The 25,248-nt window shown below is 37.3% G+C and overlaps 1 protein-coding gene across 1 annotated transcript in view; it reads left to right on the top strand.

Annotated features, from left to right (window-relative positions):
- Positions 1-25,248, top strand: part of LOC148164450 (alpha/beta hydrolase domain-containing protein 17B-like) — a 98,508-nt gene that overhangs the window by 24,787 nt on the left and 48,473 nt on the right. The window contains exon 2 of the mRNA XM_088022229.1: positions 19,610-19,755. Coding sequence (XP_087878355.1) covers positions 19,610-19,755 — 146 coding nt within the window. The remainder of the gene's footprint in view (positions 1-19,609; positions 19,756-25,248) is intronic.

Genomic DNA, 25,248 nt, shown 5'->3' on the forward strand with positions numbered 1-25,248 from the left:
GCGGGGTGGGAGTATGGGTATTAAAGAGGGCACGTACTGAATGGAGCCCTGGGTGTTATAGGCAAACAACGAATCATGGAACACTACATCAAAAACTAATGATGTGATGTATGGTGATTAACATAACATAATAAAATAAAATAAAATAAAATGCAATTATTTGGAAGGAAAAAAATGAGTGACTGCCTGCTTTTCTCTGAGTGCTCATTGAAGAGTGGGAAGTGTGAAATTTCAGCTCCAGGTCTAGAGAGTGGTGCACCACAATTTTCATCTCTCCCATTAGTGCTGAAGACCTACAGGGAGCAAAAGAGTACCAGATAGTGGAATCCAGGGCTGCTTACACTGACCCGGGGTCCTGGCAATGGCAGCACATTTCCACTATGGCAAGGGCACCTGAGAATCAGCACAACAGGCCCTCCTCCAGAAGACCCAACAAAAAAACTGGATCACACCAAGTTTACTGATCATAGGGGACTGCAAAGATTCAGTTCTTGAGCAAAATAGTATATAGCATTCGTGGTTTTTTTCCTTCATTAGTCTTTTACTTTTTTCAGTTATTTTCTTACTTTTTCAAATATTTAGTTATTCTTTTTCATTTATATTTCATATATACATTATATATTTCTTTTAATTATTTTTCTTTCATTGCATTTTATTTTCATTTTATTTTTGTATAGATATAAGTATTTCTTTGGGATCGAGTTTTCTGTCATTTTCTTTTGTTTCTTGTTTTGTTTTGTTTTGTTTTGTTTTTGTTCTTTTCTGGCTTGTTTCATTTGTTTTTGTTGTCTTGTTGTTATTGTTGTCTTTTCTCTTTCATCTATTCCCTTCTGGACAAAATGACGAGATGGACAAATTCACCACAAAACAAAGAACAGGAGGTAGTACTCACTGCCAGGAATTTAATCAATACAGATATAAGTAAAATGTCTGAAACAGAATTAAAAATGATAATTATAAAGATACTAGCTGGGCTTGAAAAAAGTATAGAAGACACTAGAGAATCCCTTACTGTAAAAATCAAAGAACTAAAATCTAGTCAAGCCAAAATTAAAAATGCTAAAAAATTTTTTTAAAAAGTCCAAAATGGAGGCTATAAAAATGAGGATGAATGAGGCAGAAGAGAGTCAGCAGTAGAAGATAAAATGATGGGGGGGAAGTAGTCTGAAAAGAAGAAAGGCAACTACTGGATCATGAAGGGAAACTCTGAAAAATCAGTGATCCCATAAAGCAAAATGATATCTGGATAATAGGGGTCCCAGAAGATGAAGAGTGAGAGAGAGGGGCAGAGGGTTTATTTGAACAAATTATATCTGAGAAGTTCCCTATTCTGGGGGAGGAAACAGGCATTCAAATCCAAAAGGCACAGATAACCCCCCTCAAAATCAACAGAAATAGGTCAGCACCTCAACATACTATAGTGAAGCTTGCAAATTACAAAGATAATGAGAAAATCCTGAAAGCAGCTCGGGAGAAGAGTCTTTAACCTACAAGGGTAGAAACATAAGGCTGTCAGCCGACCTGTCCACAGAAATCTGGCAGGCCAGAAAGGACTGGTACGTGCTAAGTGGGGAAATTGTGCAGCCAAGAATATATTATGCAGCAAAGCCATCATTCAGAATAGGAGAGATAGAGTTTCCAGGACAAACTAAAGGAATTTGTGAAAACTAAACTAGGCCTCCAAGAAATAGTAAAGGGACTCCTTTGAGTGAAGAGGGAGCACAAAAATAATGAAATCTACAACATCTACAAAAACAGCAAATTTAAGGTAAAACAATGGCACTAAATTCATATCTTTCAATAATCACTCTGAATGTAAATGGACTAAGTGCTCCAGTCAAAAGACAGAGGGTATCAGACTGGATAAAAAATAACCCCCAACAATATGCTGTCTACAAGACACTTATTTTAGACAAAAAGCAGCCTCCAGACTGAAAGTGCGAGGGTGAAGAAACATTTATCATGCAAATGGACATCAAGAGAAAGCTGGAGTAGCCATCCTTATGTCAGACAAACTAGATTTTAAACCAAAGACTGTAATAAGAGATGAAGAAGGCCACTATATCATAATAAAAGTGTCTATCCAAGAAGAAAACCTAAACTGTAAATATTTATGCCCCATAACATGTGAGCAAATATATAAGCCAATTAATAACAAAATTAAAGAAACTCATTGAAAATAATATTAGTAGGGAACTTTAATTCCCAACTCACAGCAATGGACAAATCATCTAAGCAGAAGATCAACAAGGAAGCAAGGGCTTTGAATGACATACTGAACCAGATGGACTTAACATATATTCAGAGCATTTCATCCTCAAGCAGCAGAAGACACACTCTTCTCAAGTCCACATGGAACATTGTCCATAGTAGATTACATACTGGGTCACAAATAAGGTCTAAACCAGTACAAAAAGACTGAGATTATACCATGCATATTTTCAGACCACAATGCTTTAATACTTGAAGTCAACCACAGGAAAAAATTTGGAAGGAACAAAAATACAAGGAGGTTAAAGAGCATCCTACTAAAGAATGAATATGTCAACTTAGAAGAGGCAAACATAGGCAATAACCTCTTTGACATCGGCCACAGCAACTTCTTTCAAGATACATCTCCAAGGGCTAGTAAAGCAAAAGCAAAAATGAGCTTTTGGGACTTCATCAAGATAAAAAGCTTCTGCACAGCAAAGGAAACAGTCAACAAAACAAAGAGGCAACCCACAGAATGGGAGAAGATATTTGCAATTGACACTACAGATAAAGGGCTGGTATCCAAGGTCTATAAGGAACTTCTCATGTGTCCGTTAGCCATTTGTATGTCTTCTTCAGAGAAGTGTCTTTTCATATCTTCTGCCCATTTTTTGACTTGATTATTTGCTTTTTGGGTGTTGAGTTTGAGAAGTTTTTATAGATCCTGCATACCAGCCCTTTATCTGTAGTGTCAAGGGAAAAATGAAGGCGGGGGGGGGAATCGGAGGGAGAGATGAAGCATGACAGACTATGGACTCTGAGAAACAAACTGAGGGTTTTAGAGGGAGGGCATTGGGGGGATGGGTTAGCCCGGTGATGGGTATTAAGGAGGGCACATACTACATGGAGCACTGGATTTATACAAAACCAATGAATTGTGGATCACCACATCAAAAACTAATGATGTATTGTATCGTGACTAACATAACATAATAAAATTAAATTAAAAAAAAATTCTCACCAAGATACTAGCTAACAGGATCCAGCACTACATTAACCAAGTGGGATTTATTCCTGGGCTGCAGCTGTGGCTCAATATCTGCAAATCAATCAATGTGATACACCACATTAATAAAAGAAAGGATAAAGCCATATGATCTTCTCAATAGATGCAGATAAAGCATTTGACAAAATACTGCATCCACTCTTGATAAAAACCCTCCACCATGTAGGGATAGGTGGAACACAACTCAACATCATAAAGGCCATATACAAAAGATCCACAGCTAATGTCATCCTCAATAGGGAAAAACAGTTTTTGCAGTCAGGAACAAGACGGAGATGTCCACTCTCACCAGTGTTATTTAGCATAGTACTGGAAGTCCTAGCCTTAGCAATCAAACAACACAAAGAAATAAAAGATATCCAAATCTGCAAGGAAGAAGTCAAACTTTTACTATTTGCAAATGACATGATACTCCGTAGAAAACCCAAAAGACTCCACCAAAAAAAATGGTAGAACTGATACACAAATTCAGTAAAGTCGCAGGATACAAAATCAATGTACAGAAATCTGTTGCATTTCCATACACCAATAGTGAAGCAGCAGAAAGAGAAACCAAGGAATCTATCCCATTTATGATTGCACCAAAACCCAAAGGATACCTAGGAATAAACCTAACCAAAGAGGTAAATGATCTGTACTCTGAAAACTATAGAACACTTCTGAAAGAAACTAAAGATGACACAAGAAAATGGAAAAAATTCCATGCTCGTGGATTGGAAGAACAAATATTGTTAAAATTTCTGTACTACCCAAAGCAATCTACACATTTAATGCAATCCCTATCAAAATACCCACCAACATTTTTCACAGAGCTAGAATGAACAATCCTAAAATTTGTGTGGAACCACAAAAGACCCTGAATAGCCAAAGCAATCTTGAAAAAGAAAAGCAAACCTAGAGGCTTCACAGTTCCAGACTTCAAGTTCTACCACAGAGCTGTCATCACCAGGACAGTATGGTACTGGCACAAAAACAGACACATTGACCAATGGAACAGAATACAAAAACCCAGAAACAGACCCACAACTATATGATCAACTAATCTCTGACAAAGCAAGAAAGAATATCCAATGGAAAAAAAACAGTCTCTTCAACAGATGGTGTTGGGAAAATTGGACAGCCACATGCAGAAGAATGAAACTGGACCACTTTCTTACACCATACACAAAAATAAATTCAAAATGGATGAAAGACCCCAATGTGAGACAGGAAACCATCAAAATCCTAGAGGAGTGATCCACGATTCATTGTTTTCATATAACACCCAGTGCTCCATGCAGTACGTGCCCTCCTTAATACCCATCACTACATCAAAAACTAATGATGTGTTGTATGGTGACTTAACATAATAAAATAAAATTCTAAAAAAATCCTAGAGGAGAAGATAGGCAGCAACCTCTTTGACATTAGCACAGCAGCTGCTTACTAGACAGGTCTCCTGAGGCAAGGGAAACAAAAGCAAAAATGAACTATTGGGGCTTCATCAAGATACAACCTTCTGCACAGTGAAGGAAACAATCAACAAAACTAAAAGGCAACCCATGGAATGGGAGAAGATACATGCAAATGATATATCAGATAAAGGGCTAGTATCCAAAATCTAGAAAGAACTTCTCAAACTCAATACCCAAAAAATAAGAAATCCAGTGAAGAAATGGGCAAAAGACATAGACATTTTTCCAAAGAATACATACAGATGGCCAACAGATACCTGAAAAGATGGTCAACATCACTCATCATTAGGGAAATACAAATGAAAACCATGATGAGATACAACCTCCCACCTGTCAGAATGGCTAAAAATAACAACGCAAAAGAAAGAAAGATGTTGGTGATGATGCAGAGAAAGGAGAACCCTCTTATACTATTGGTGGGAATGAAAACTGGTGCAGCCACTCTGCAAAACAGTATGGAGGTTCCTCAAAAAGTTAAAAATAGAACTACCCTATGACCCAGCAATTGCACTACCAAGTATTTACTGAAAGGATACAAAATTACTGATTTGAAGGGGAACAGCACCCAAATGTTTATAGCAACATTATCAACAATAGCCAAATTATGGAAGGAGCCAAATGTGCATCAACTCAGGAATGGATAAATAAGTTGTGGTATATGTGTGTGTGTGTGTGTGTGTGTGTGTGTGTATGTGTGTGTGTGTATTACTAATAACATTTTTCACAGAGCTAGAGTGAACAATCTTAAAATTTGTATAGAACCACAAAAGACCCTGAATAGCCAAAGCAATCTTGAAAAAGAAAAGAAAGGCATCATAGGTTATATATAGTTTGAGATTTCCCCTCTTCCACCATCTGTGTGCCAGCATCCTATAGATAAAGCATCTCTGTGCCAAAGAACACCAAGTGATGTCAACGCATTTTTCACAGCATGGCTGTACTGTTAGGGAGGAGAACATGGCACCAAGGAGGAATTCTGAGTGGCCAAATTAGGAGAAACAAAGACAAAATTGTTCTTCCTCCAAACTTTCTAGGTAAAGAAACCTTTGGATGTGGGAAATTGGAGGTCAGTTTGTACCAGACACACTACATGCACTGGTTGCTTTGTTGGAATATAAGTCCTGGTGCCCTGTGTTATAGGAGTTTTGATAATCAGAAAGGATCTTCTAATATAATATCATAAGCTAGTGCAACCTGTGTTGAACACTCTAATGCAATCAAAGGTGAGAATATAAGCTTCATTGTCAATGAGCCAGAGAAAGGATGAAAAATGAGGCAACTCTGGATTCAACTGGAAATAAATCAAGCCAGCAAGCAGAGGGCAGCTCCCTCCCTGATAATAAACAACTTGTCATTATTAAAAGGCCACTAATCTAAACTCTGAAACTCATTTTAAGCAACATCTTACCTTAGCTTTGGGGAGCATGGTAAATGAGAGTGAGTGAAGCTCTGCTTATAAGCATATAGAGTTACCAATAGAAGTTTACAAGTATTCTCTTTGTATTATAAAGCCATCTAGCACAAGGAGGTATGGAATTTGCAAGGGAAATGTGTCCATTTTCAAAAGATTATTTAGATATCTTAAAGTGTCTCTTCTTTTTTCTTAAAGATTTATTTATTTATTTGAGAGAGTGAGAATGAGAGAGAGAGAGAGAGAGTACATGAGAGGGGGGAGAGTTAGAGGGAGAAGCAGGCTCCTTGCTGAGCAGGGAGCCCGATGCGGGACTTGATCCCGGGACTCCAGGATCATGACCTGAGCCGAAGGCAGTCGCTCAACCAACTGAGCCACCCAGGCGCCCTTAAAGTGTCTCTTCTATTCCTGATTTTCTCATTTCCTCATGTAGTACATTGACAAAAATCTTGTGTCCTCCTGTCTGCCATAAAGTATAGCAATTAGGAAGAAAATGAAGTGGAGAGTCACCTTCTGGTTCCAAATTGCTTAGCTGTATTGCAGGCTTTACCACCTTCATTTAGAATTAAGGCTTTAAGGGTTAACTGGTTATCAGTCTTTCATTACAACACAGACATGAGGGGTAGAAGAAGCAATTTCCCATAGTACAGCAGTTAGAAAAGAGGAAATAGAGCTAGACTGAAATATGCAAATGAGATTATCTGCTTGGGCTGAAAAAAACAAAGGATAAAAACGGGATCTATGGAGCTCAAGAACTCAGATACCAGTGTAGACAAATTACTGCCAGCTTAAAGTCATTACTTCAAGATTTTGCTAGGGCTGGAAATGAAAACAAAACTGAGTTCTAGTCTACTGCTATTACTTGACTTACTACAAAACATTCAACATTTGTTTTATTTATTCCACTATGAGTTAAAAGAAGAAAACTAAAATTTATTGAATGCCTACTTGCTATGTTTCAGACACTTTCCCTACAACAACCTTGCACATAAAAAATTAGCCATACCTTACAGACAAAATTGAGGGTCAGAGAAGTTAAAAAAAATAAAAACTTACTCAAATCCACATAACTGGTAAGCAGTAAAGCAATATTCAAAGTCAGACGCCCCACACACAAAAACCCAGGTGTCATCCATCCCTCAGGCTACACAACACAGAACTCTAACACCCCAAAAGCACACATCCAATGCTAGTTTCCCTTACCTTCTTTCCTGTATATGTTAGTTCATGTCTCTTCTTTTAAACAGATAGGTAGGTAGGTAGGTAGGTAGGTAGATGATAATTGATAGATGAAACATAGATAAAAGATGATAGATATAGATAGATAGATGATAAATAGATACAGATAGATGATAGATGATAGATATAGATAGATAGATAGATAGATAGATAGATAGATAGATAGATAGATAGACGATAGCCGATAGATAGATAGATAGATAGATAGATAGATAGATAGATAGAAAGATAGATGATAGATAGATAGATAGATGATAGATAGATAATAGATAGATGATAGATAGATAGGTGGACAGATGATAGATAGATAATAGATCTTTGGATTTTTAAAATATTAACATTTCAATACCTCACTTAGCAGTATCTTTCCCTTTTGTCAAGAGGGCTTTAATAAGACCATTCAACTCTTCTCCTTCCTCAAATTCTTGAGATGAATTTTATCAGCTCTGATGTTGTTGAATTGCTCCTCTGGCTGGGTGTCTTTTTTTTTTTTTTTTTCTGGCTGGGTGTCTTAAAAACCAATCAACCAATAAACAAATCACATCTCATTCAAATTAACTTATTCCAAGTAGCACTAAAAAATGCATTAGAGCCTGTAATTGTTTACAATGGGTGCAATTCCAGGGGCTGGAGGAGAGTTATGTTGCCTCTTAAAGCACACCACATAAACTCCAGATGTGAATATTTGGAATAGTAGGGGAATACTGAGAGCCTTTATTTTCCAGCAACATTACTATCTAGTTCCTATTGCTCTTTTCTTCCAAATCTTTGCCTCACTTCACCTAATACTTTTCCTGAGGAGTTTTGTCAGGCTCAGCCAGCCAAGCCTGTGGGAATAAATGGTTGAGCTCCACCTATGTGTGACAAAATACTCACATTTCTACAGTTCTCCTTCAACAAGTAATCTGAGAATGTGGGATGGGCTGATCAGCAATTCCTCTCTGATTGGTTTGGTGACAGAATCCAGATGATCCAGATAATGTGGGTGTTATCAATGCAACATCAGGGTCACTCATTCATTCATTCATTCATTGGAAGGAAGTTAATAACTACTTAATTGACAGACACTATACTTGGTACTAAAGTTACAAATAGGAGAAGACACTGCCCCTGTCCTTTAGGAGTTTACATGTTCATCAGGGAGACTAACATATGAGAAAGCAACAGATATGAATGTGTGGCAAGTGCTATAATATACATGACCAAGGGAACGGTGTTTGCAATGAAGTTATTACCTGACTGATTAAAAGTGAAGAAACAGGATTCAAATAATCTTAAGAGGAGAATTTTGCAGTGGGTCTCCAGAAATGGCCAGGAGTTATCCAGGATTGCTTGGAAAGACTACTCCAGGCATACATAAATATGAAGTATGTGTAAGGTCTTAAAGTAAGAAAGACCATGGTCATCTCGGGCAATCTGAAAATAATTCCACATAGTTAAGACACAGGTTGTACATGGCAGCATGGCAAGAAATGATGCCAGAAGGATAGGCAGATGCTGGATCACAATGAATCTTATAAGTCTTACTAAGAACTTTTGTCTTCATCTATAAGCAATGAAGCATATCAAAATCACATGATCATATATTCATTTTGGAAAGATTTTTTGTGGCAGAGGAGCAAGACTGGAAGTGTGAGGACCAATTTGGAAATTACTATAATAATCTAGGTAAAAGATGACAGAGGTTACCTGGGATGCATAGGAGGGGCTGGATGCAGAACATATTTCTGAAAAGATTTGGGTTTAGATGTTATACAGTGACTGAATCAGACAAAGTTGTCTAAGGTGACACGCTACATTTCTGGCTTGAGTTACCAAATAGAACAAGTTTATAGGAAGTAAAAAAAAAAAATGAGACTTTGATGAAAGTGTAAACTTCATTGGTATTTTCTTTAGATGGCATTTAATTTAGGTCAGGTCACTGGTCATATACAGAAACCAGAGTTCAAAATTGACTAGAAGGTCTACTGGTGTGCTGCATTTGGCAGCACACCAACCACTGGTTCACACTATTTAAAATATGAATTAGTTAAAAATGTTTAGAAATTGGGAGATGGTAACCCAAAAAAAGTCCCTGGATTTCTGTTTTCTCTCAAGCCAAATGTCTAACAACCCTGGGCCAACATCCCCTCTCAACAGTCAGCCAAATCTGAATAGTTGTAATCTCATTTTGGACAGGACATGTGCAAGCCAGTTCATGAGAGTTCCCATCATTGTTGAGTGTCTCCCTGCCCTGAAGGTGGTTTCATTCACTTAAATCAGTACACAGACATGGATCTTCTTAAGAAAATCAATTTCCAAAATCCTCAACTTCTACATGTATTCTTTCCTAAAAGTTTTCTAAGAACACATGCTGTACTTAAAGTAAGACCTTCTTCCACTTAAAACAAAAGAAATTACCCATTACCCAAACCTTAACATGGTGCATTGCTTAAGACGGTGCAAGGCTGTACAGCCCTCTCCAAACCAAGAAATCATTTGAAATATTAATCATACAGATGCCTCCTTTAATGACTGATCGAAGTATTTCTCTGTGTTGTACACATTTCTGTTAAGAATAAAGCATGACATTAAAACGGAGGTATTTGGGCCTCTGTTGAAATACTCTGTATTTATACATAATTTAGAATAGGATAGAAAATATAGTAAAAGTTTGTATTCAATTTCCTTACAATGATCTGGAGGAAGAGTCCTCAGAGGACAAAGCAAAAAATCATCAGTATGACATTCTGCATGCTAAAAACATCTTTTTTTTTCAAGTATTTAAATATATGCAATTCTTGTTAATGATTCTCATTACTCTTTCTTGGAATGTGTTATTAGCTCAAAGTAAAAGTACCTTTGAATAGCAACAGCAGTAAAAATTACTGATGAAGCTTTTAAATTTAACTAGACTGTATGTTAGGACTACCAAAATTTTCCCAGAAGTAGCATCCATGAAAATACTTCTTAAAGATGAAATATGGGCAACTCAGACATGCATTACAATAAAGAACTGAAAGATAGAGAAAACGTGGTCAAAAAACTGAGAGAATTTTGAATGCAGAAAATAATAGAAATACTTTTTTTAAAAACTCCTAACAAAGTAAAAATAATATCCATCAAAAATGAAGAAGAGGAGGGAGAGAGAGAAAAAGTGTAAGTGTACTAATATCTTCATTTCTCACAGTAGGGAACCATCTTGATTTCTGCTCAGGTCATGATTTCAGGGTTGTGAAATCAGAGCCCCACATGGAGCATGCTTAAGATTCTCTCTCTCTCCCCCTCCCTCTGCTCCTCCCCCAACTAAAAAAAAATTATTTTTGGAAAATTGAATTTAAAAAACATTATTATCATCCCAATATTGTTCATGCTCTTTTCCTCTTATCCTCTTGTCTATACCTCTTATAGACAGTATGTCAAGTAAACTTATCTTCCTTTATCTTCACTTCAGAAAAATTTACACAAGTCAAATATGAATAAAACTTAAGATACTATGTAAAGTTGTTAAATTTTTATTTAAAATTACATAAATGATATCATGAGATGCTATAAAATGAATTTTGTCTAACTCTCCATGGTGCTATATACCTACAAAGACAGATGTATGAAATACATCACAAAAGTTAACACTGATTATTTTCATATGATGGAATTGGTGGTGATTTTGTTGCTGTTTTCTTTTATAATTTTCTGTATTGCTTGATTATCTTATAAATGATATATATGCATCCTTTTAAATAAAAAATCCATTAAAAATAAAATATAAAACAATTCATGTTTACACTCACAAAGCACAAAGTATACACAGAAAAAGACTTTGGCGCCAACTAGGAATAAAAGAACTGGGAAGCAGAAGAAGGAATTTTTAAGAAGTGTTATGGTGGACTCCTAATATAACCCCTTTAATGTACTTTAGGAGACCCAACAGGGATTAAAACTACTTTTTAATAATTTTTGTTTGTTATACTCTGCTTCTGGAAAACTCTACTATACACTTAAGAAAGAATGGCAATGAAAAAAAGACAAATAATGTTTTGGCATTAGAATGAAAATAATACATTTTGACTTCACAGGTACCCCAAGACAACATTTTGTGAACCGCTGCCATAGAAAATTTTAGCAAGCACTTGAAAAAAAAGCATAACTCTATTCTTGTTAGGTTTTGAATAAGATTTCTAAGCCTTGGATTCTCTAGGTAAAAAAAAAAAAATGAGAAAATTTTGGAATATGAAGCCAAGCTTTGGGCTAAACTAACATTGATTGAATGCCCATCATTTTGCAGGTTCTAGAAAAAGCTAAAATTCTCATTTCATTGGGTTTCAACTGGTTTTCTTAATCTCAGAGCTCACCTTTCAGAGCTTTTCCAGCCCTGAACATTAACTATTGCACAATTAATCATAGTTTTCCAAGGAGCTAAAAATCCACAGGCCTAGCTTATCTATTGATCAAGGAAATCGAGGTTGCTGTTTTAACACTAACAAATTCCATTACAGTTCTTTTAAAAAAAATTATCTGCAGATGGTGGTAAAGGGCTTTACATGGATTATTCCATTTAATAATCATATTAACTTTGAGAATTAGGTATTATTAGTCTTTATTTTATAGTTGATGAAACTTGTTAACTGTTTTTGTCTCTGTTTGTTTTAGGAGTTTGATGAGTGGAAAGAGGAAAGGACAGTATGAAAGAGTCTCAATGATTACCTTTAACAAAATTTCACAGCTGAAAAGGACAATGAAGAGTATCAGGATCAATGTCTCTAAACCTGTTGTTTTTGTCGCTCCATAACCATTTAAGCCACTCTCTCCCAAATGGCCTCTGCATCAAAAAAATGCATATGCCTACCTACACACAATTTTTCCCTGTAATTTCAGGGACTTCACAGACCCTGTTAAGATCTACTCATAAATATTGCCAGGTTAGGAACCCCATGATAATCCCTTTATTTTTCATTTGCGGAAAGTAAATCCCAATGTCATACATACATATTTCCTTTTGGAAATAGAGCCAAAGAGAAATGGATTTATGTAGGTATAGACTGAGGTTAAAAGCAAATTCAACATGAGAGCCCAGCTTTTTAAGTAGTCTCAATGGATTTTTTTCTTACTTTTCATATATCAGCATATTACATAAACATGCAAGCCTGCTAGTACAATGAGTCACCTTACTACTATAAATAAAACTCACATCAAAATCATCCTACCCTCTATTAGACATAAGCATAAAAATTACTGTGCAAATCATCAGTACATACTGATGCATTCTTTCAACAAATATACCAAAGTAATAAAAACTGTTTTTAAAATTAATTTTAATTATGAAATAATATATAAACACATTTTTCCTTTTTAAAATTAGAATATTTATACATAAAGCTAGTCTCTCCTGACCTTCATCTCAAATCAAACCCTTTCCTCCCCTCTCCAGGGATAATCGCTGGGTAGTTGAGCTTGATTCCTCCCAGATACCTTAAAAGTATTTTTACAGGGGTGCCTGGGTGGCTCAGTCATTAAGAGTCTGCCTTCAGCACAGGTCATGATCTGTTTTGTTACTGGTCCTGGGATCGAGGCTTGCACTGGGCTCCCTGCTCCGTGGGAAGCCTGCTTCTCCCTCTCCCATTCCCCCTGCTTGTGTTCTCTCTCTCGCTGTCTCTCTCTGTCAAATAAATAGTCTTTATTTTTTTTAATTTTATTTTATTATGTTATGTTAGTCACCATACAATACAATACATCACCAGTTTTTGATGCAGTGATCTATGATTCATTGTTTTCCTACAACACCCAGTGCTCCGTGCAGTACACACATAAACAGGGACACAGATAAAATATTTAACATTTAGCATGTTCATGTTATTTTTATATAAAATATGTCATACTGTACTTGTTTTGCATTATACATTTTTCATTGAATAATGTTGGGAAATGTTGATTTAAATAACATAATAAAATAAAATTTAAATAAATAAATAAATAAATCTAGTTCATTCTTTTAAGTTACAATATAGAATTCCATGATATGGATATACCAAATTTTATTTAGCCATTCATCTATTGGTAGGCATTTAAGTTGTTTTGAGTTTTCCAATATTACAAACAATGCTGCAATAAATATCTTGCCCTTGTCTCCTTGTCCATGCATGTGTTTCCTCAGGGTGGAGTTCTAGAAGTGGAATTACTGGCACAAAGGGTGTGTGCAATTCAGTTTTAAATTTAATAGGTATTGCCAAATTGACCTTTAAAGTAACCATCAATTTACACTCCTATTAGAGATGTACAAAAGTTCCCTTTTCCCAGCACTGGGTCAAAAGTTCATATTATCAACTTTGGAAGTTTTATCAATCTTATAAGTAAATGACAGAATCTATCATTGTTATTTTAATTGCATTTAACTAAATACCAGTGATGTAAGAAAGTGGTCCAGTTTCATTCTTCTGCATGTGGCTGTCTAATTTTACTAACACCATTTGTTGAAGAGACTATCCTTTTTTCATTGGATATTCTTTCCTGTTTTGTCAAACATTGGTTGATCATATAGTTGTGAGTTCATTTCTGGGTTGTCTATTTTTGTCCATTGATCAATTCTGTTTTTGTCCTAGTACCATATTGTCTTGATCACTACAGCTTTGTAATATAGCTTGAAATCTGGAATTGTGATGCCTCCAACTTTGCCTTTTTCTTCTTTTTTTTTTAAGATTTTATTTATTTGACAGAGAGAGAGACAAAAGCGAGAGAGGGAACACAGGAGGGGGAGTGGGAGAGGGAAAGCAGGCTCCCCACTGAGCAGATAGCCCGATGCAGGGCTCAATCTCAGGACCTTGGGATCATGACCTGAGCCAAAGGCAGATGCTTAATGACTGAGCCACCCAGGTGCCTCTTTGCCTTTTATTTTCAAGACTGCTTTGGCTATAGGGGTCTTTTCTGGTTCCACTCAAATTTTGGAATTGTTTCGTCTAAATCTGTGAAAAATGGTGGTGGTATTTTGAAAGGGATTGCATTAAATGTGTAGATTGCTTTGGGTAGTTTAGATATTTTAACAATATTTGTTATGCCAACCCATGAGCATGGGATATTCTTCCATTTCTTTGTGTCATCTTCAGTTTGTTTTGAAGTGTTCTATAGTTTTCAGAGTACAGATCTTTTACCTCTTTGGTTAGGTTTATTCCTAGGTATTCTATGGTTTTGGGTGCAGTTACAAATGGGATTGATTCCTTGATTTCTCATTCTGCTGCTTCATTATTGGTGTATAAAAATATATACAATGGAATATTACTCAGCCATCAGAAAGGATGAATACCCACCTTTTGCATCAACATGGATGGAACTGGAGGGGATTCTGCTAAGTGAAATAAGTCGAGTAGAGAAAGACAATTATCATATGGTTTCACTCATAAGGAATAGAGCAGAGGACCACAGGGGAAGGGAGGGCAAACTGAATGGGAGGAAATCAGACAGGGAGACAAGCCATGAGAGACTCTGGACTCTGGGAAACAAACTGAGGGTTACAGAAGGGAGGGTATGGGGGGATGGGGTGACCGGGTGATGGGTATTAAGGAGGGCACATGTTGGGATGAGCACTGGGTGTTATACACAATTAATGAACACTACAACAAAAACTTATGATGTACTATATGCTGGCTAACTGAACATAAAAAAAGAAAAAAAAGAAATGTTAAGAGATTTCTGTATGTTGATTTTATATCCTGTGACTTTACTGAACTCATGTATCAGTTCTTTTGTTGTTGTTGTTTCAAGGTTTTATTTAAATACTAGTTAGTTAACATATAGTGTAATATTGGTTTCAGGAATAGAATTTAGTGATTCATCACATATATAACACCCAGTGCTCATCACAAGTGCCCTCCTTAATACCCAACACACATTTAGTCCATCATCTGCCCATCTCCCATCCAATATTCCTCAGTTTGCTCTCTATAGTTAATAGTTTCTCATGGTTTGCTTCTCTCTTTTTTGTTTTCTTCCTTCCCCTATGATCATCTGTTTTGTTTCTTAAATTCCACATATGAGTGAAATCATATAGTATTTGTCTTTCTCTGACTGATTTCTTTCACTTAGCATAATACACTCTAGCTCCATAAACATCATTGCAAATGGAAAGATTTCATTCTTTTTCATGGCTGAGTGATATTCCATATATACATATATATATATATGTATATATGGAATATCCATATGTATTGGAATATACAGATACATATATATCTATACAATATATACAATGTCTTCCTTATCAGAACTTAATCGAACTTGTGTATCAGTTCTAACAGTTTTTTGGTTTTTTTTTGGTGGAGTCTTTTGGGTTTTCTATATAGAGTATCATGTCTTCTGCCAATAGTGAATGTTTGAATTCTTCCTTGCAGATTTGGATATCTTTTATTTCTTTGTGTTATCTGATTGCTAAGGTTAGGACTTCCAGTACTATGCTAAATAACACTGGTGAGAGTGGACATCCATGTCTTATTCCTGACTATAGAGGAAAAGCTCTTGTTTTTTTCCCCATTGAGGATGATATTAGCTGTGGGTCTTTTGTATATGACCTTTATGATGTTCAGGTATGTTCTAGCCCTACATGGTGGAGGGTTTTTATCAAGAATGGATGTTGTATTTTGTCAAATCATTATCTGCATCTATTAAGATCATATGGTTCTTATCCTTCCTTTTATTAATGTGGTGTATCACACTGATTGATTTGCAAATATTGAACCACCTCTGCAACCCAGGAGTAAAACCTACTTGATCATGGTGAATGATTCTTCTAATATACTGTTGGATTCAATTTGCTAGTATCTTTTTTTTTCACTTTGAACTATTAATGACTTTTTCTAATTTGGAGATATAACAAAGCACAACTGTATGAACACATAAAGTACATTTTAAAACATAAGCAAAACATGCATAAACTGGCCACTTTAATTAAAGCAGTCCTGAAATCTTTACAAATGTAATAATTATTAACATAATGAGATGTCTGTGACAACCATAATTAATGCCATGTTTCAAATTTGAGAAAGATAGGATACAAAACTTTATTATTTTTCCCCTGAAACTACCGTCTACAGTTGATAAACCTGTACTTGGAAATATTTCACTGCTCCAGGAGATTCATTTTTTTATTCATCTCAGAGGTAGAGTTTAGTGATTCATCAGTTGCATATTACACCCAGTGCTCATTACATCAAGTGCCCTCCTTAAATACCCATCATGCAATTATCCCTTCCTCCCACCCACCTCCCCTCCAGCAATCCTCAGTTTATTTACTAGAGTTTGGCATCCTTTATGGTTTGCCTCCCTCCCAATTTTCAACTTATTTCATTTTTCCTTCCCTTCCTCTATATTTATTTGTTTTGTTTCTTAAATTCCACATGAGTGAAATCATATGGTATTTGTCTTTGACTGACTTATTTCACTTAGCATAATACCCTCTAGTTCCATCCCTGCCATTGCAAATGGCAAGATTTCATTCTTTTTGATGACTGATATTCCTTGCATGTGTGTGTGTGTGTGTGTGTGTGTGTGTGTGTGTGTGTGTGTGTGTGTGTGACATCTTTATCCATTCATCTGTCAATGGGCATCTGGGCTCTTTCCATATTGCTAGTATCTTGTTGAGAATTTTTGCATTCATGTTCATCAGGGATATTGACCTCTAATTCTCCTTTTGAGTGGAGTTTTAGTCTGGTTTTGGAATCATGGTAATGCTGGCCTCATACAATGAGTTTGGAAATTTTCCTTCCATTTCTTTTCTTTTTTTTTTTTTTGGAACTGTTTGATAAGAATATGTATTAACTCTTCTTTAAATGTTTGGTAGAATTCCCCTGGGAAGCCATCTGGCCCTGGACTTTTGTGCATTGGGAGAGTTTCGATTACTGATTCCATTTCTTTGCTGGTTATCAGTCTGTTCAAATTTTCTATTTCTTCCTCTTTCAGTTTTGGAGTTTGTATGTTTCTAGGCATTTATCCACTTCTTCCAGATTGCTCAATTTGTTGGTATATATTTTATAATATTCTCTTATAATTGTTTGTATTTCTGTAGTGTTTGTTGTGACTTCTCCTCTCTCATTTGTGATTTTATTTATTTGGGCCCTTTCTCTTTTCTTTGTGATAACTCTGGCTAGGGGTTGATCAATTTTATTAATTCTTTCAAGGAACCAGCTCCTGGTTCATTGATCTATTGTACTGGGTTGTTGTTGTTGTTGTTGTTACTTTCTCTATAGTTTATTTCTGCTCTAGTCTTTATCATTTCCCTTCTTCTGCTGCCTTTAGGCTTCATTTGTTGTTCTTTTTCTAGCTCCTTTAGGTGTAAGGTTAGGTTGTGTATTTGAGATTTTTCTTGCTTCCTGAGGTAGGCCTATACTGCTATATAGTTCCCCCTTGCGACCACTTTTCCTGCATCCCCCAAATTTTAGGCCATTGTGTTTTCATTTTCATTTGTTTCCATGTATTTTTACTTTCTGCTTTAATTTCTTGGCTGACCCATGGATTCTTTAGTAGCATGTTGTTTAACCTCCATGTATTTGTGGTCTTTCCAATTTTTTCTTGCAGTTGGCTTCAAATTTCATAGTGTTGCAGTCAGAAAATATGCATGGTATGATCTAAATCATTTTGTACTTGTTGAGGCCTCATTTGTGACCTAGTATGTAATATAGTCTGGAGAATGTCCCATGTGCACTTGAAAAGAATGTGTATTCTGCTGCTTTAGGATGAAATGTTCTAAATATATCTGTTAAATCCATCTGCTCCAGTGTGTCATTCAAAGCCATTGTTTCCTTGTTGATTTTATGCTTACATAATCTGTCCATTGCTGTATGTGGGGTGTTAAAGTCCCCTACTATTATTGTATTATTATCAATGAATTCCTTTATGTTTGTTATTGTTTTATATATTTGGGTGCTCCTTAGTTGGGGGCATAAATATTTACAATTGTTAGATCTTCTTGTTAGTTAGGCCCCTTTATTTTGATATAGTGCCCTTCTTCATCTCTTGTTACAGTCCTTGATTTAAAATCTACTTTCTCTGATACAAGTATGGCTACTCTGGATTCATTTTGATGTCCATTAGCATGATAAATTCTTCTCCAACCCCTCACGTTCAATCTGTAGGTGTCTTCAGATCTAAAATGAGTCTCTTGTAAGCAATGTATAGATCGGTCTTTTTGTTTTTTCTATCCCTTCTGACACTCTGTCTTTTGATTGGAGCATTTAGTCCATTTACATTACATTACACACTTGCCCAACTATTGTTAGATATGAATTTAGTGCCATTTTGTTACTTGTTTTGTCATTGTTTCTGCAGATATTTCTCTGTTCTTTTCTAGTCTTTGTTACTTTTGGTCTTTCCTTCCCACTCAAAGAGTCCCCTTTACTATTTCTTGCAGTGCTGGTTTAGTGAGAATTAACTCCTTTAGTTTTTGTTTGTCGAAGAAACTCATCTCTCCTTCTATTTTGAATGATAGCCTTGCTGGATAAAGTATTCTTGGTTGCAGATTTTTCCCATTTAGCACACTGAATATGTCATGCCACTCCCTTCTGGCTTGCCAAGTTTCTGCAGAGAGAACTGCAGCCAGCCTTACGGTCTTCCCTTGTAAGTTAGGGCCTTCTTTTGTCTTCCTGCTTTTAGGATATTTTTCTTTATTACTATATTTTGCAAATTTTACTACAATATGTCTTGTGTTGGTCTGTTTTTGTTGATTTTGATGGGAGTTCTCTGTGCTCCCTTGATTTGGATATCTATTTTGTTCAACAGATAAGGGAAGCTTTCAGGTATTAGTTCCTCAAATAGACCTTCTGTCCCCTTTTCTCTCTCTGTTTCTTCTGGGACTCCTATGATTAAGAATGTTATTGCCTTTGATGGAGTCACTGAGTTCCCTAAGTGTACTCTGGTGATCCATAATTTTCTCTCTTTGTTCAGCTTCATCATTTTCCATAATTGTCTTCTATATCACTTATTCATTCCTCTGCTCTTTCCATTCTTGTGATTACTCAGTCGGTTTCAAATTTCATTGCATTTTTCATTTCTATCTGATTGTTTTTTAGCTCTTTGATCTCTACAGTAAGAGTCTCCCTGATATCTTCCAAGCTCTTCTGAAGACCAGAGGGTATCCTTATGATTATTGCTTTAAATTCTCCATCAAGCATATTACTTATATCTGTTTTGATTAGTTTTCTCACTGTGACTTTTTCTTGTTCTTTCTCTTGGGATGAAGTCCTCCATCTTGGCTTTTTGGCTAGGTCTTTGCCTTTTTCTCTGTCTTAGAAAAGCCTGTTATGTTTCCTATTCCTGAAAGTACTGGCTTTATGAAGAAGAGGTCATATAGTGTCCAGATCCTAGCACTTCAGGAAGTGTCTGTGGTAGGTGCTGCAGGTACTCTGCTGCTGTGTTTTGACTGCTCTGTCCCTCAGGTGAGTCATCTGCAGAGGTTCTCCTTGCCTGCAGTGGGCACTGTTTGGATCTTGGCCAGAGTGTGATGAGTTTTGACCAGGGTGTGGGCTGGTCTGCTTCTTAAGTGAGACCTGATGCTACTTCTGCTAGAACTGAAGGCTTGCAGGACTCTATGGCCAGTAGACATGGTGCATGCAGAGCTTTCTGTTGATTTTCTAGGGAAGGGTCCTTCGCTGGTCCTCAAACACACTTGCCCAAGAAAAGCAGTACCAGTAGAGGGAAGATGGTGGAGGAGTAAGAGACCCTGTTTCAACTGGTCACCTGAATTTAGCTGGATATCTAGCAAACCATTCTGAACACACACAAAATCAGCCTGAGATATAAGAATATATATCTGGATCTCTACAAGCAGAAAAACTCTGCCAGACACGAGGTACGAAGGGCAGAGTCATGAATATGCAGGGAGATATTGGAGGATAAGCAGATGAGGGAGGGAGCCGCTATAAGCTGGATTCTGGGAAGTGATATAACACGAGAGCACAAAGGTATCCTGTGCTGGGGACTGGCACAAACCTGCAAAGCAGTAGTGGCTGGGAAGGCCTTTAGAGCAGCACCTAGGCAGGATCCAGGTGCACACGTGTGAACCCGGGGTGTCTCGTGGTTTTAGAAGAACAAAGGGCAGAGACTTGCCCAGGCCCTGCGGTCGACCTCTGGAGAGCTGCTGTGGGTGTGCACCACGGTGGGAGTCTGTGTTTTTCAGCAGTGCATACACAAACAGAGACTGTGTGTTCTGGAGGGCTCAGTGAAGAGCAGACTAAAATTTCTCTGCTCTGGGAGAGAGGTTTGGTGTGGCCATTTTTCTCTGACTCTCGGAAGACATGCAGAAAGCTACCAGAGAACAAAAGCTCAAAAAACCAGTTTCCAGAAGGGAGCAAGATGGCAGAGGAGTAGGAGACCTGGATTTTGTCTGGTTTCAGGAATTCAGCTGGATAGGGATCAAAGCATTCCGAACACCTATGAATTCAACAGGAGATCAAAGAAAAGAATAGCAACAACTCTCTGAACAGAAAAGCGACCACTTTCTGGAAGGTAGGACAGGCGGAGAAGTGAATCCAAGATGATATTCGGGAGGATAGATGGCGGGGGAGGGGGCCTCCGTCGGCCACTTCTGGCAAGTGATAGAGCAGGGGAGCACAAAATTGGAACTTTTACAAGTCGGCTCCGCTGAGGGACGTCACTCCAGTGGCTAAGTGGGGGTGGAACCCTCACAAGACAGTGTGGTCTCAGGACACTCGGGGTCACAGAAAGACCAGGGGTGCCTGAGTGCAGCAGAGCTCCGGGGTATCTGGGCAGGGAAGCTGGCTGCAGAGACGGAGCTAAGGTGTAGGGTCTCAGCTCAGGGTTGCCATAAACTGAGATCGGTGACAGTAGGGCCACTGCTCCTCCAGCAGGGACCCAACAAGCGGCAGATCCGGGGAGACTCCCCTTCCTGCCATGGGAGGAGCGGCACAGGAGCGCACCTCAGGGGTCTGTTGAGTTTGGAGACTCCACACGGGGTCAGGTGCCAGAGATAGAAACGCTCGGTCACAGGCCAGGTGAGCACGGAGTGCGGCCCGAGACAGGGGAGAGGGGAGTGACTGACTGCTATTCTCTGGGGGCGCACTGAGGAGCGGGGCCCCGAGTTCTCGGCTCCTCCTGCGCAGAGATTGGGAAGCCACCATTTTCACTCTTGTCCTCCAAAGCTGTACGGAAAGCTTGCAGAGAACAAAAGCTCCCGAGAGCAAACCGGAGCAGATTGCTTAGCCTGGCCTAGCAAGGGCAGGGCAATTCCGCCTCCAGCAAAGACATTTGGGAACCATGGCAACATGCCACTCCCCCAGAAGATCAACATGAACAGCCAGCCAAGACAAGTTTACCAATCAAGAGAAGGGGAGAACTCCAGTGCTAGGGGAATACTGCACATAGAATTCATGGCTTTTTTTACTATGATTCATTAGTCTTTCAAAGTTAATTTCTTTAACTGTCTTTTTTTTTTTTTAATTTTTCTTTTTCCCTTTTTGGACCAACATCTTATCAATCACTTTTTAAAAAAAATTATTTTTCATTTTTAGAGTCATATTCTATCCCATCATAGTAGTTACCCTTATTTTTGGCATATATATATATATATAAGTTGTTCTCTCTTTAAAATTTTGAGATACAGTTTCTTCTAACACATCAAAATATACCCTAAATCTCTAGTGTATGGATTTGTTCTGGTCTCCTGTCTGATCACATTCTCTCCCCTTTTTTTTTCTTTTTTTTTAAAATCCTCTTCTTTCTTTTTTCAAACACCTTCTTATCAATTCCTTTTTTAAAAATTTTTATACTTTTTATTCCATCCCTTCACCATATCACCCCTTATTTTGTACATATTTAAGTCTTTCTTTAAAATTCTTTAAAATTTTAGGAGGTACTTTCTTCTAACAGACCAAAATACACCAAAATCTAGTGTGGGGCACTGATCGATGCTCCAGCCTGATCATATTTGATCATATTGTTTTTTTTTGTTTTGTTCTGTTTTTGTTTGTTTTTGTCTTTTTCTTTTTTTGTTTCCCTTTTATCTTTCTTTCCCTTTCTTTTCCCCTGGTTTCAGATCTTTTCTGATTTGTTTAGAGTATATTTTCTGGGGATGTTGTTAACCTGTTAGCATTTTGTTCTCTCATTCATCTATTCTTCTCTGGACAAAATGACAAGACGAAAAAAATCACCTCAACAAAAAGAACAAGAGGTAATATGGTCTGCCAGGGACCTACTCAATACGGACATTAGTACGATGTTGGACCTAGAGTTCAGAATCATGATTTTAAAGATACTAGCTGGGCTTGAAAAAAGCATGGAAGTTGTTAGAGAAACCATTTCTGAAGAAATAAAAGAACTAAATTCTAACCAAGTCAAAATCAAAAAGGCTATTAATAAGGTGCAATCAAAATGAGGGCACTAACTGATAGGATAAATGAGGCAGAAGAGAGAATCAGCAATATGGAAGACCAAATGATAGAAAATAAAGAAGCTGAGAAAAAGAGAGATAAACAACTACTAGATCATGGGGGCAGAATTCGAGAGATAAGTGATAAAAAAGACGAAACAACATCAGAATACTTGGGATTCCAGAAGAAGAAAGAGGGGCAGAAGGTATATTGGAGCAAATTATAACAGAGAACTCCCCTAATGTGGGGAAGGAAACAGGCATCAAAATCCAGGAGGCACAGAGAACCCCTCTCAAAATCAATAAAAGTAGGTCAACACCCCGACATCTAATAGTAAAACTTATGAGTCTCAGAGACAAAGAGAAAATCCTGAAAGAAGCTCGGGAGAAGAGATATGTAACCTACAATGGTAGAAATATTAGATTGGCAACAGACCTATCCACAGGGACCTGGCAGGCCAGAAAAGACTGGCATGATATCTTCAGAGCACTAAATGAGAAAAATATGCAGCCAAGAATACTATATCCAGCTAGGCTGTCATTGAAAATAGAAGGAGAGATAAAAAGATTCCAGGACAAACAAAAACTAAAGGAATTTGCAAACACGAAACCAGCCCTCCAAGAAATATTGAAAGGGGTCCTCTAAGCAAAGAGAGAGCTGAAAAGCAGCATAGACCAGAAAGGAACAAAGACAATATACAGTAACACTCACCTTACAGGCAATACACTGGCACTAAATTCCTCTCTTTCAATACTTACCCTGAATGTAAATAGGCTAACTGCCCCAATCAAAAGACACAGGCTATCAGATTGGATTAAAAAACAAGACCCAACGATATGCTGTCTGCAAGACACTAATTTTAGACCCAAAGACACACCCAGATTAAAAGTGACGGGGTGGAAAACGATTTACTATGCTAATGGACACCAAAAGAAAGCTGGGGTGGCAATCCTTATATCAGACAAATTAGATTTTAAAACAAACACTGTAATAAGAGATGGGGAAGGACTCTATATCCTACATAAAGGGTCTATCCAACAAGAAGATCTAACACTTGTAAATATCTATGCCCCTAACATGGGAACAGCCAATTATATAAGCCAATTAATAACAAAAGCAAAGAAACACATCGACAACAATACAATAACATTGGGGGACTTTAACACCCCCCTGACTGAAATGGACACATCATCTAAGCAAAAGATCAACAAGGAAATAAAGACTTTAAATGACACACTGGACCAAATGGACTTCACAGACATATTCAGAACATTCCATCCCAAAGCAAGAGAATACACATTCTTCTCTAGTGCCCATGGAACATTCTCAGAACAGATCACATCCTAGGTCACAAATCAGGTCTCAACCGGTACCAAAAGTTTGGGATTATTCCCTGCATATTTCCAGACCACAATGCTTTGAAACTAGATCTCAATCACAGGAGGAAAGTCGGAAAGAACTCAAATACATGGAGGCTAAAGATCATCCTACTAAAGAATGAATGAGTCAACCAGGAAATTAAAGAAGAATTTTAAAAATTCATGGAAAGCAATGAAAATGAAAACACAACTGTTCAAAATCTTTGGGATGCAGCAAAGGTGTTCCTAAGAGGAAAGTATATAGCAATACAAGCCTTTCTCAAGAAACAAGAAAGGTCTCAAATACACAACCTAACCCTACTCCTAAAGGAGCTAGAGAAAAAACAGCAAATAAAGCCTAAACCCAGCAGGAGAAGAGAAATAATAAAGATGAGAGCAGAAATCAATGACATAGAAACCAAAAGAACAGTAGAACAGATCAACGAAACTAGGAGTTGGTTCTTTGAAAGAATTAACAAGATTGATAAACCCCTGGCCAGACTTATCAAAAAGAAAAGAGAAATGACCCAAATAAGCAAAATCATGAATGAGGGTAGGAGAGATCACAGCCAACACCAAAGAAATACAAACAATTTTAAGAACATATTATGAGCAACTCTATGCCAGCAAATTAGATAACCTTGAAGAAATGGATGCATTCCTACAGATGTATCAACTACCAAAATTGAACCAGGAAGAAATAGAAAACCTGAACAGACCAATAACCACTAAGGAAATTGAAGCAGTCATCAAAAATCTCCCAACAAACAAAAGCCCAGTGCCAGATTGCTTCCCAGGGGAATGCTACAAAACATATAAAGAATTAATACCTATTCTCCTGAAACTGTTCCAAAAAATAGAAATGGAAGGAAAACTTCCAAACTCATTTTATGAGGCCAGCATTACCTTGATCCAAAACCAGACAAAGACCCCATCAAAAAGGAGAACTACAGACCAATATCCTTGATGAACATGGGTGCAAAAATTCTCACCAAAATATTAGCCAATAGGATCCAACAGTACATTAAAAGGATTATTCACCACGACCAAGTGGGATTTATCCCTGGGCTGCAAGGTTGGTTCAACATCTGCAAATCAATCAAGGTGATACAATACATTAACAAAAGAAAGAACAAGAACCATATGATCCTCTCAATAGATGCAGAAAAAGCATTTGACAAAGTAC

The sequence above is a fragment of the Eumetopias jubatus genome, unplaced genomic scaffold, assembly GCF_037043125.1.
Source record: "Eumetopias jubatus isolate StellerSeaLion01/CBP00866 unplaced genomic scaffold, mEumJub1_p1.0 scaffold_4, whole genome shotgun sequence".
In the NCBI taxonomy this organism is placed as follows: Eukaryota; Metazoa; Chordata; class Mammalia; order Carnivora; family Otariidae; genus Eumetopias; species Eumetopias jubatus.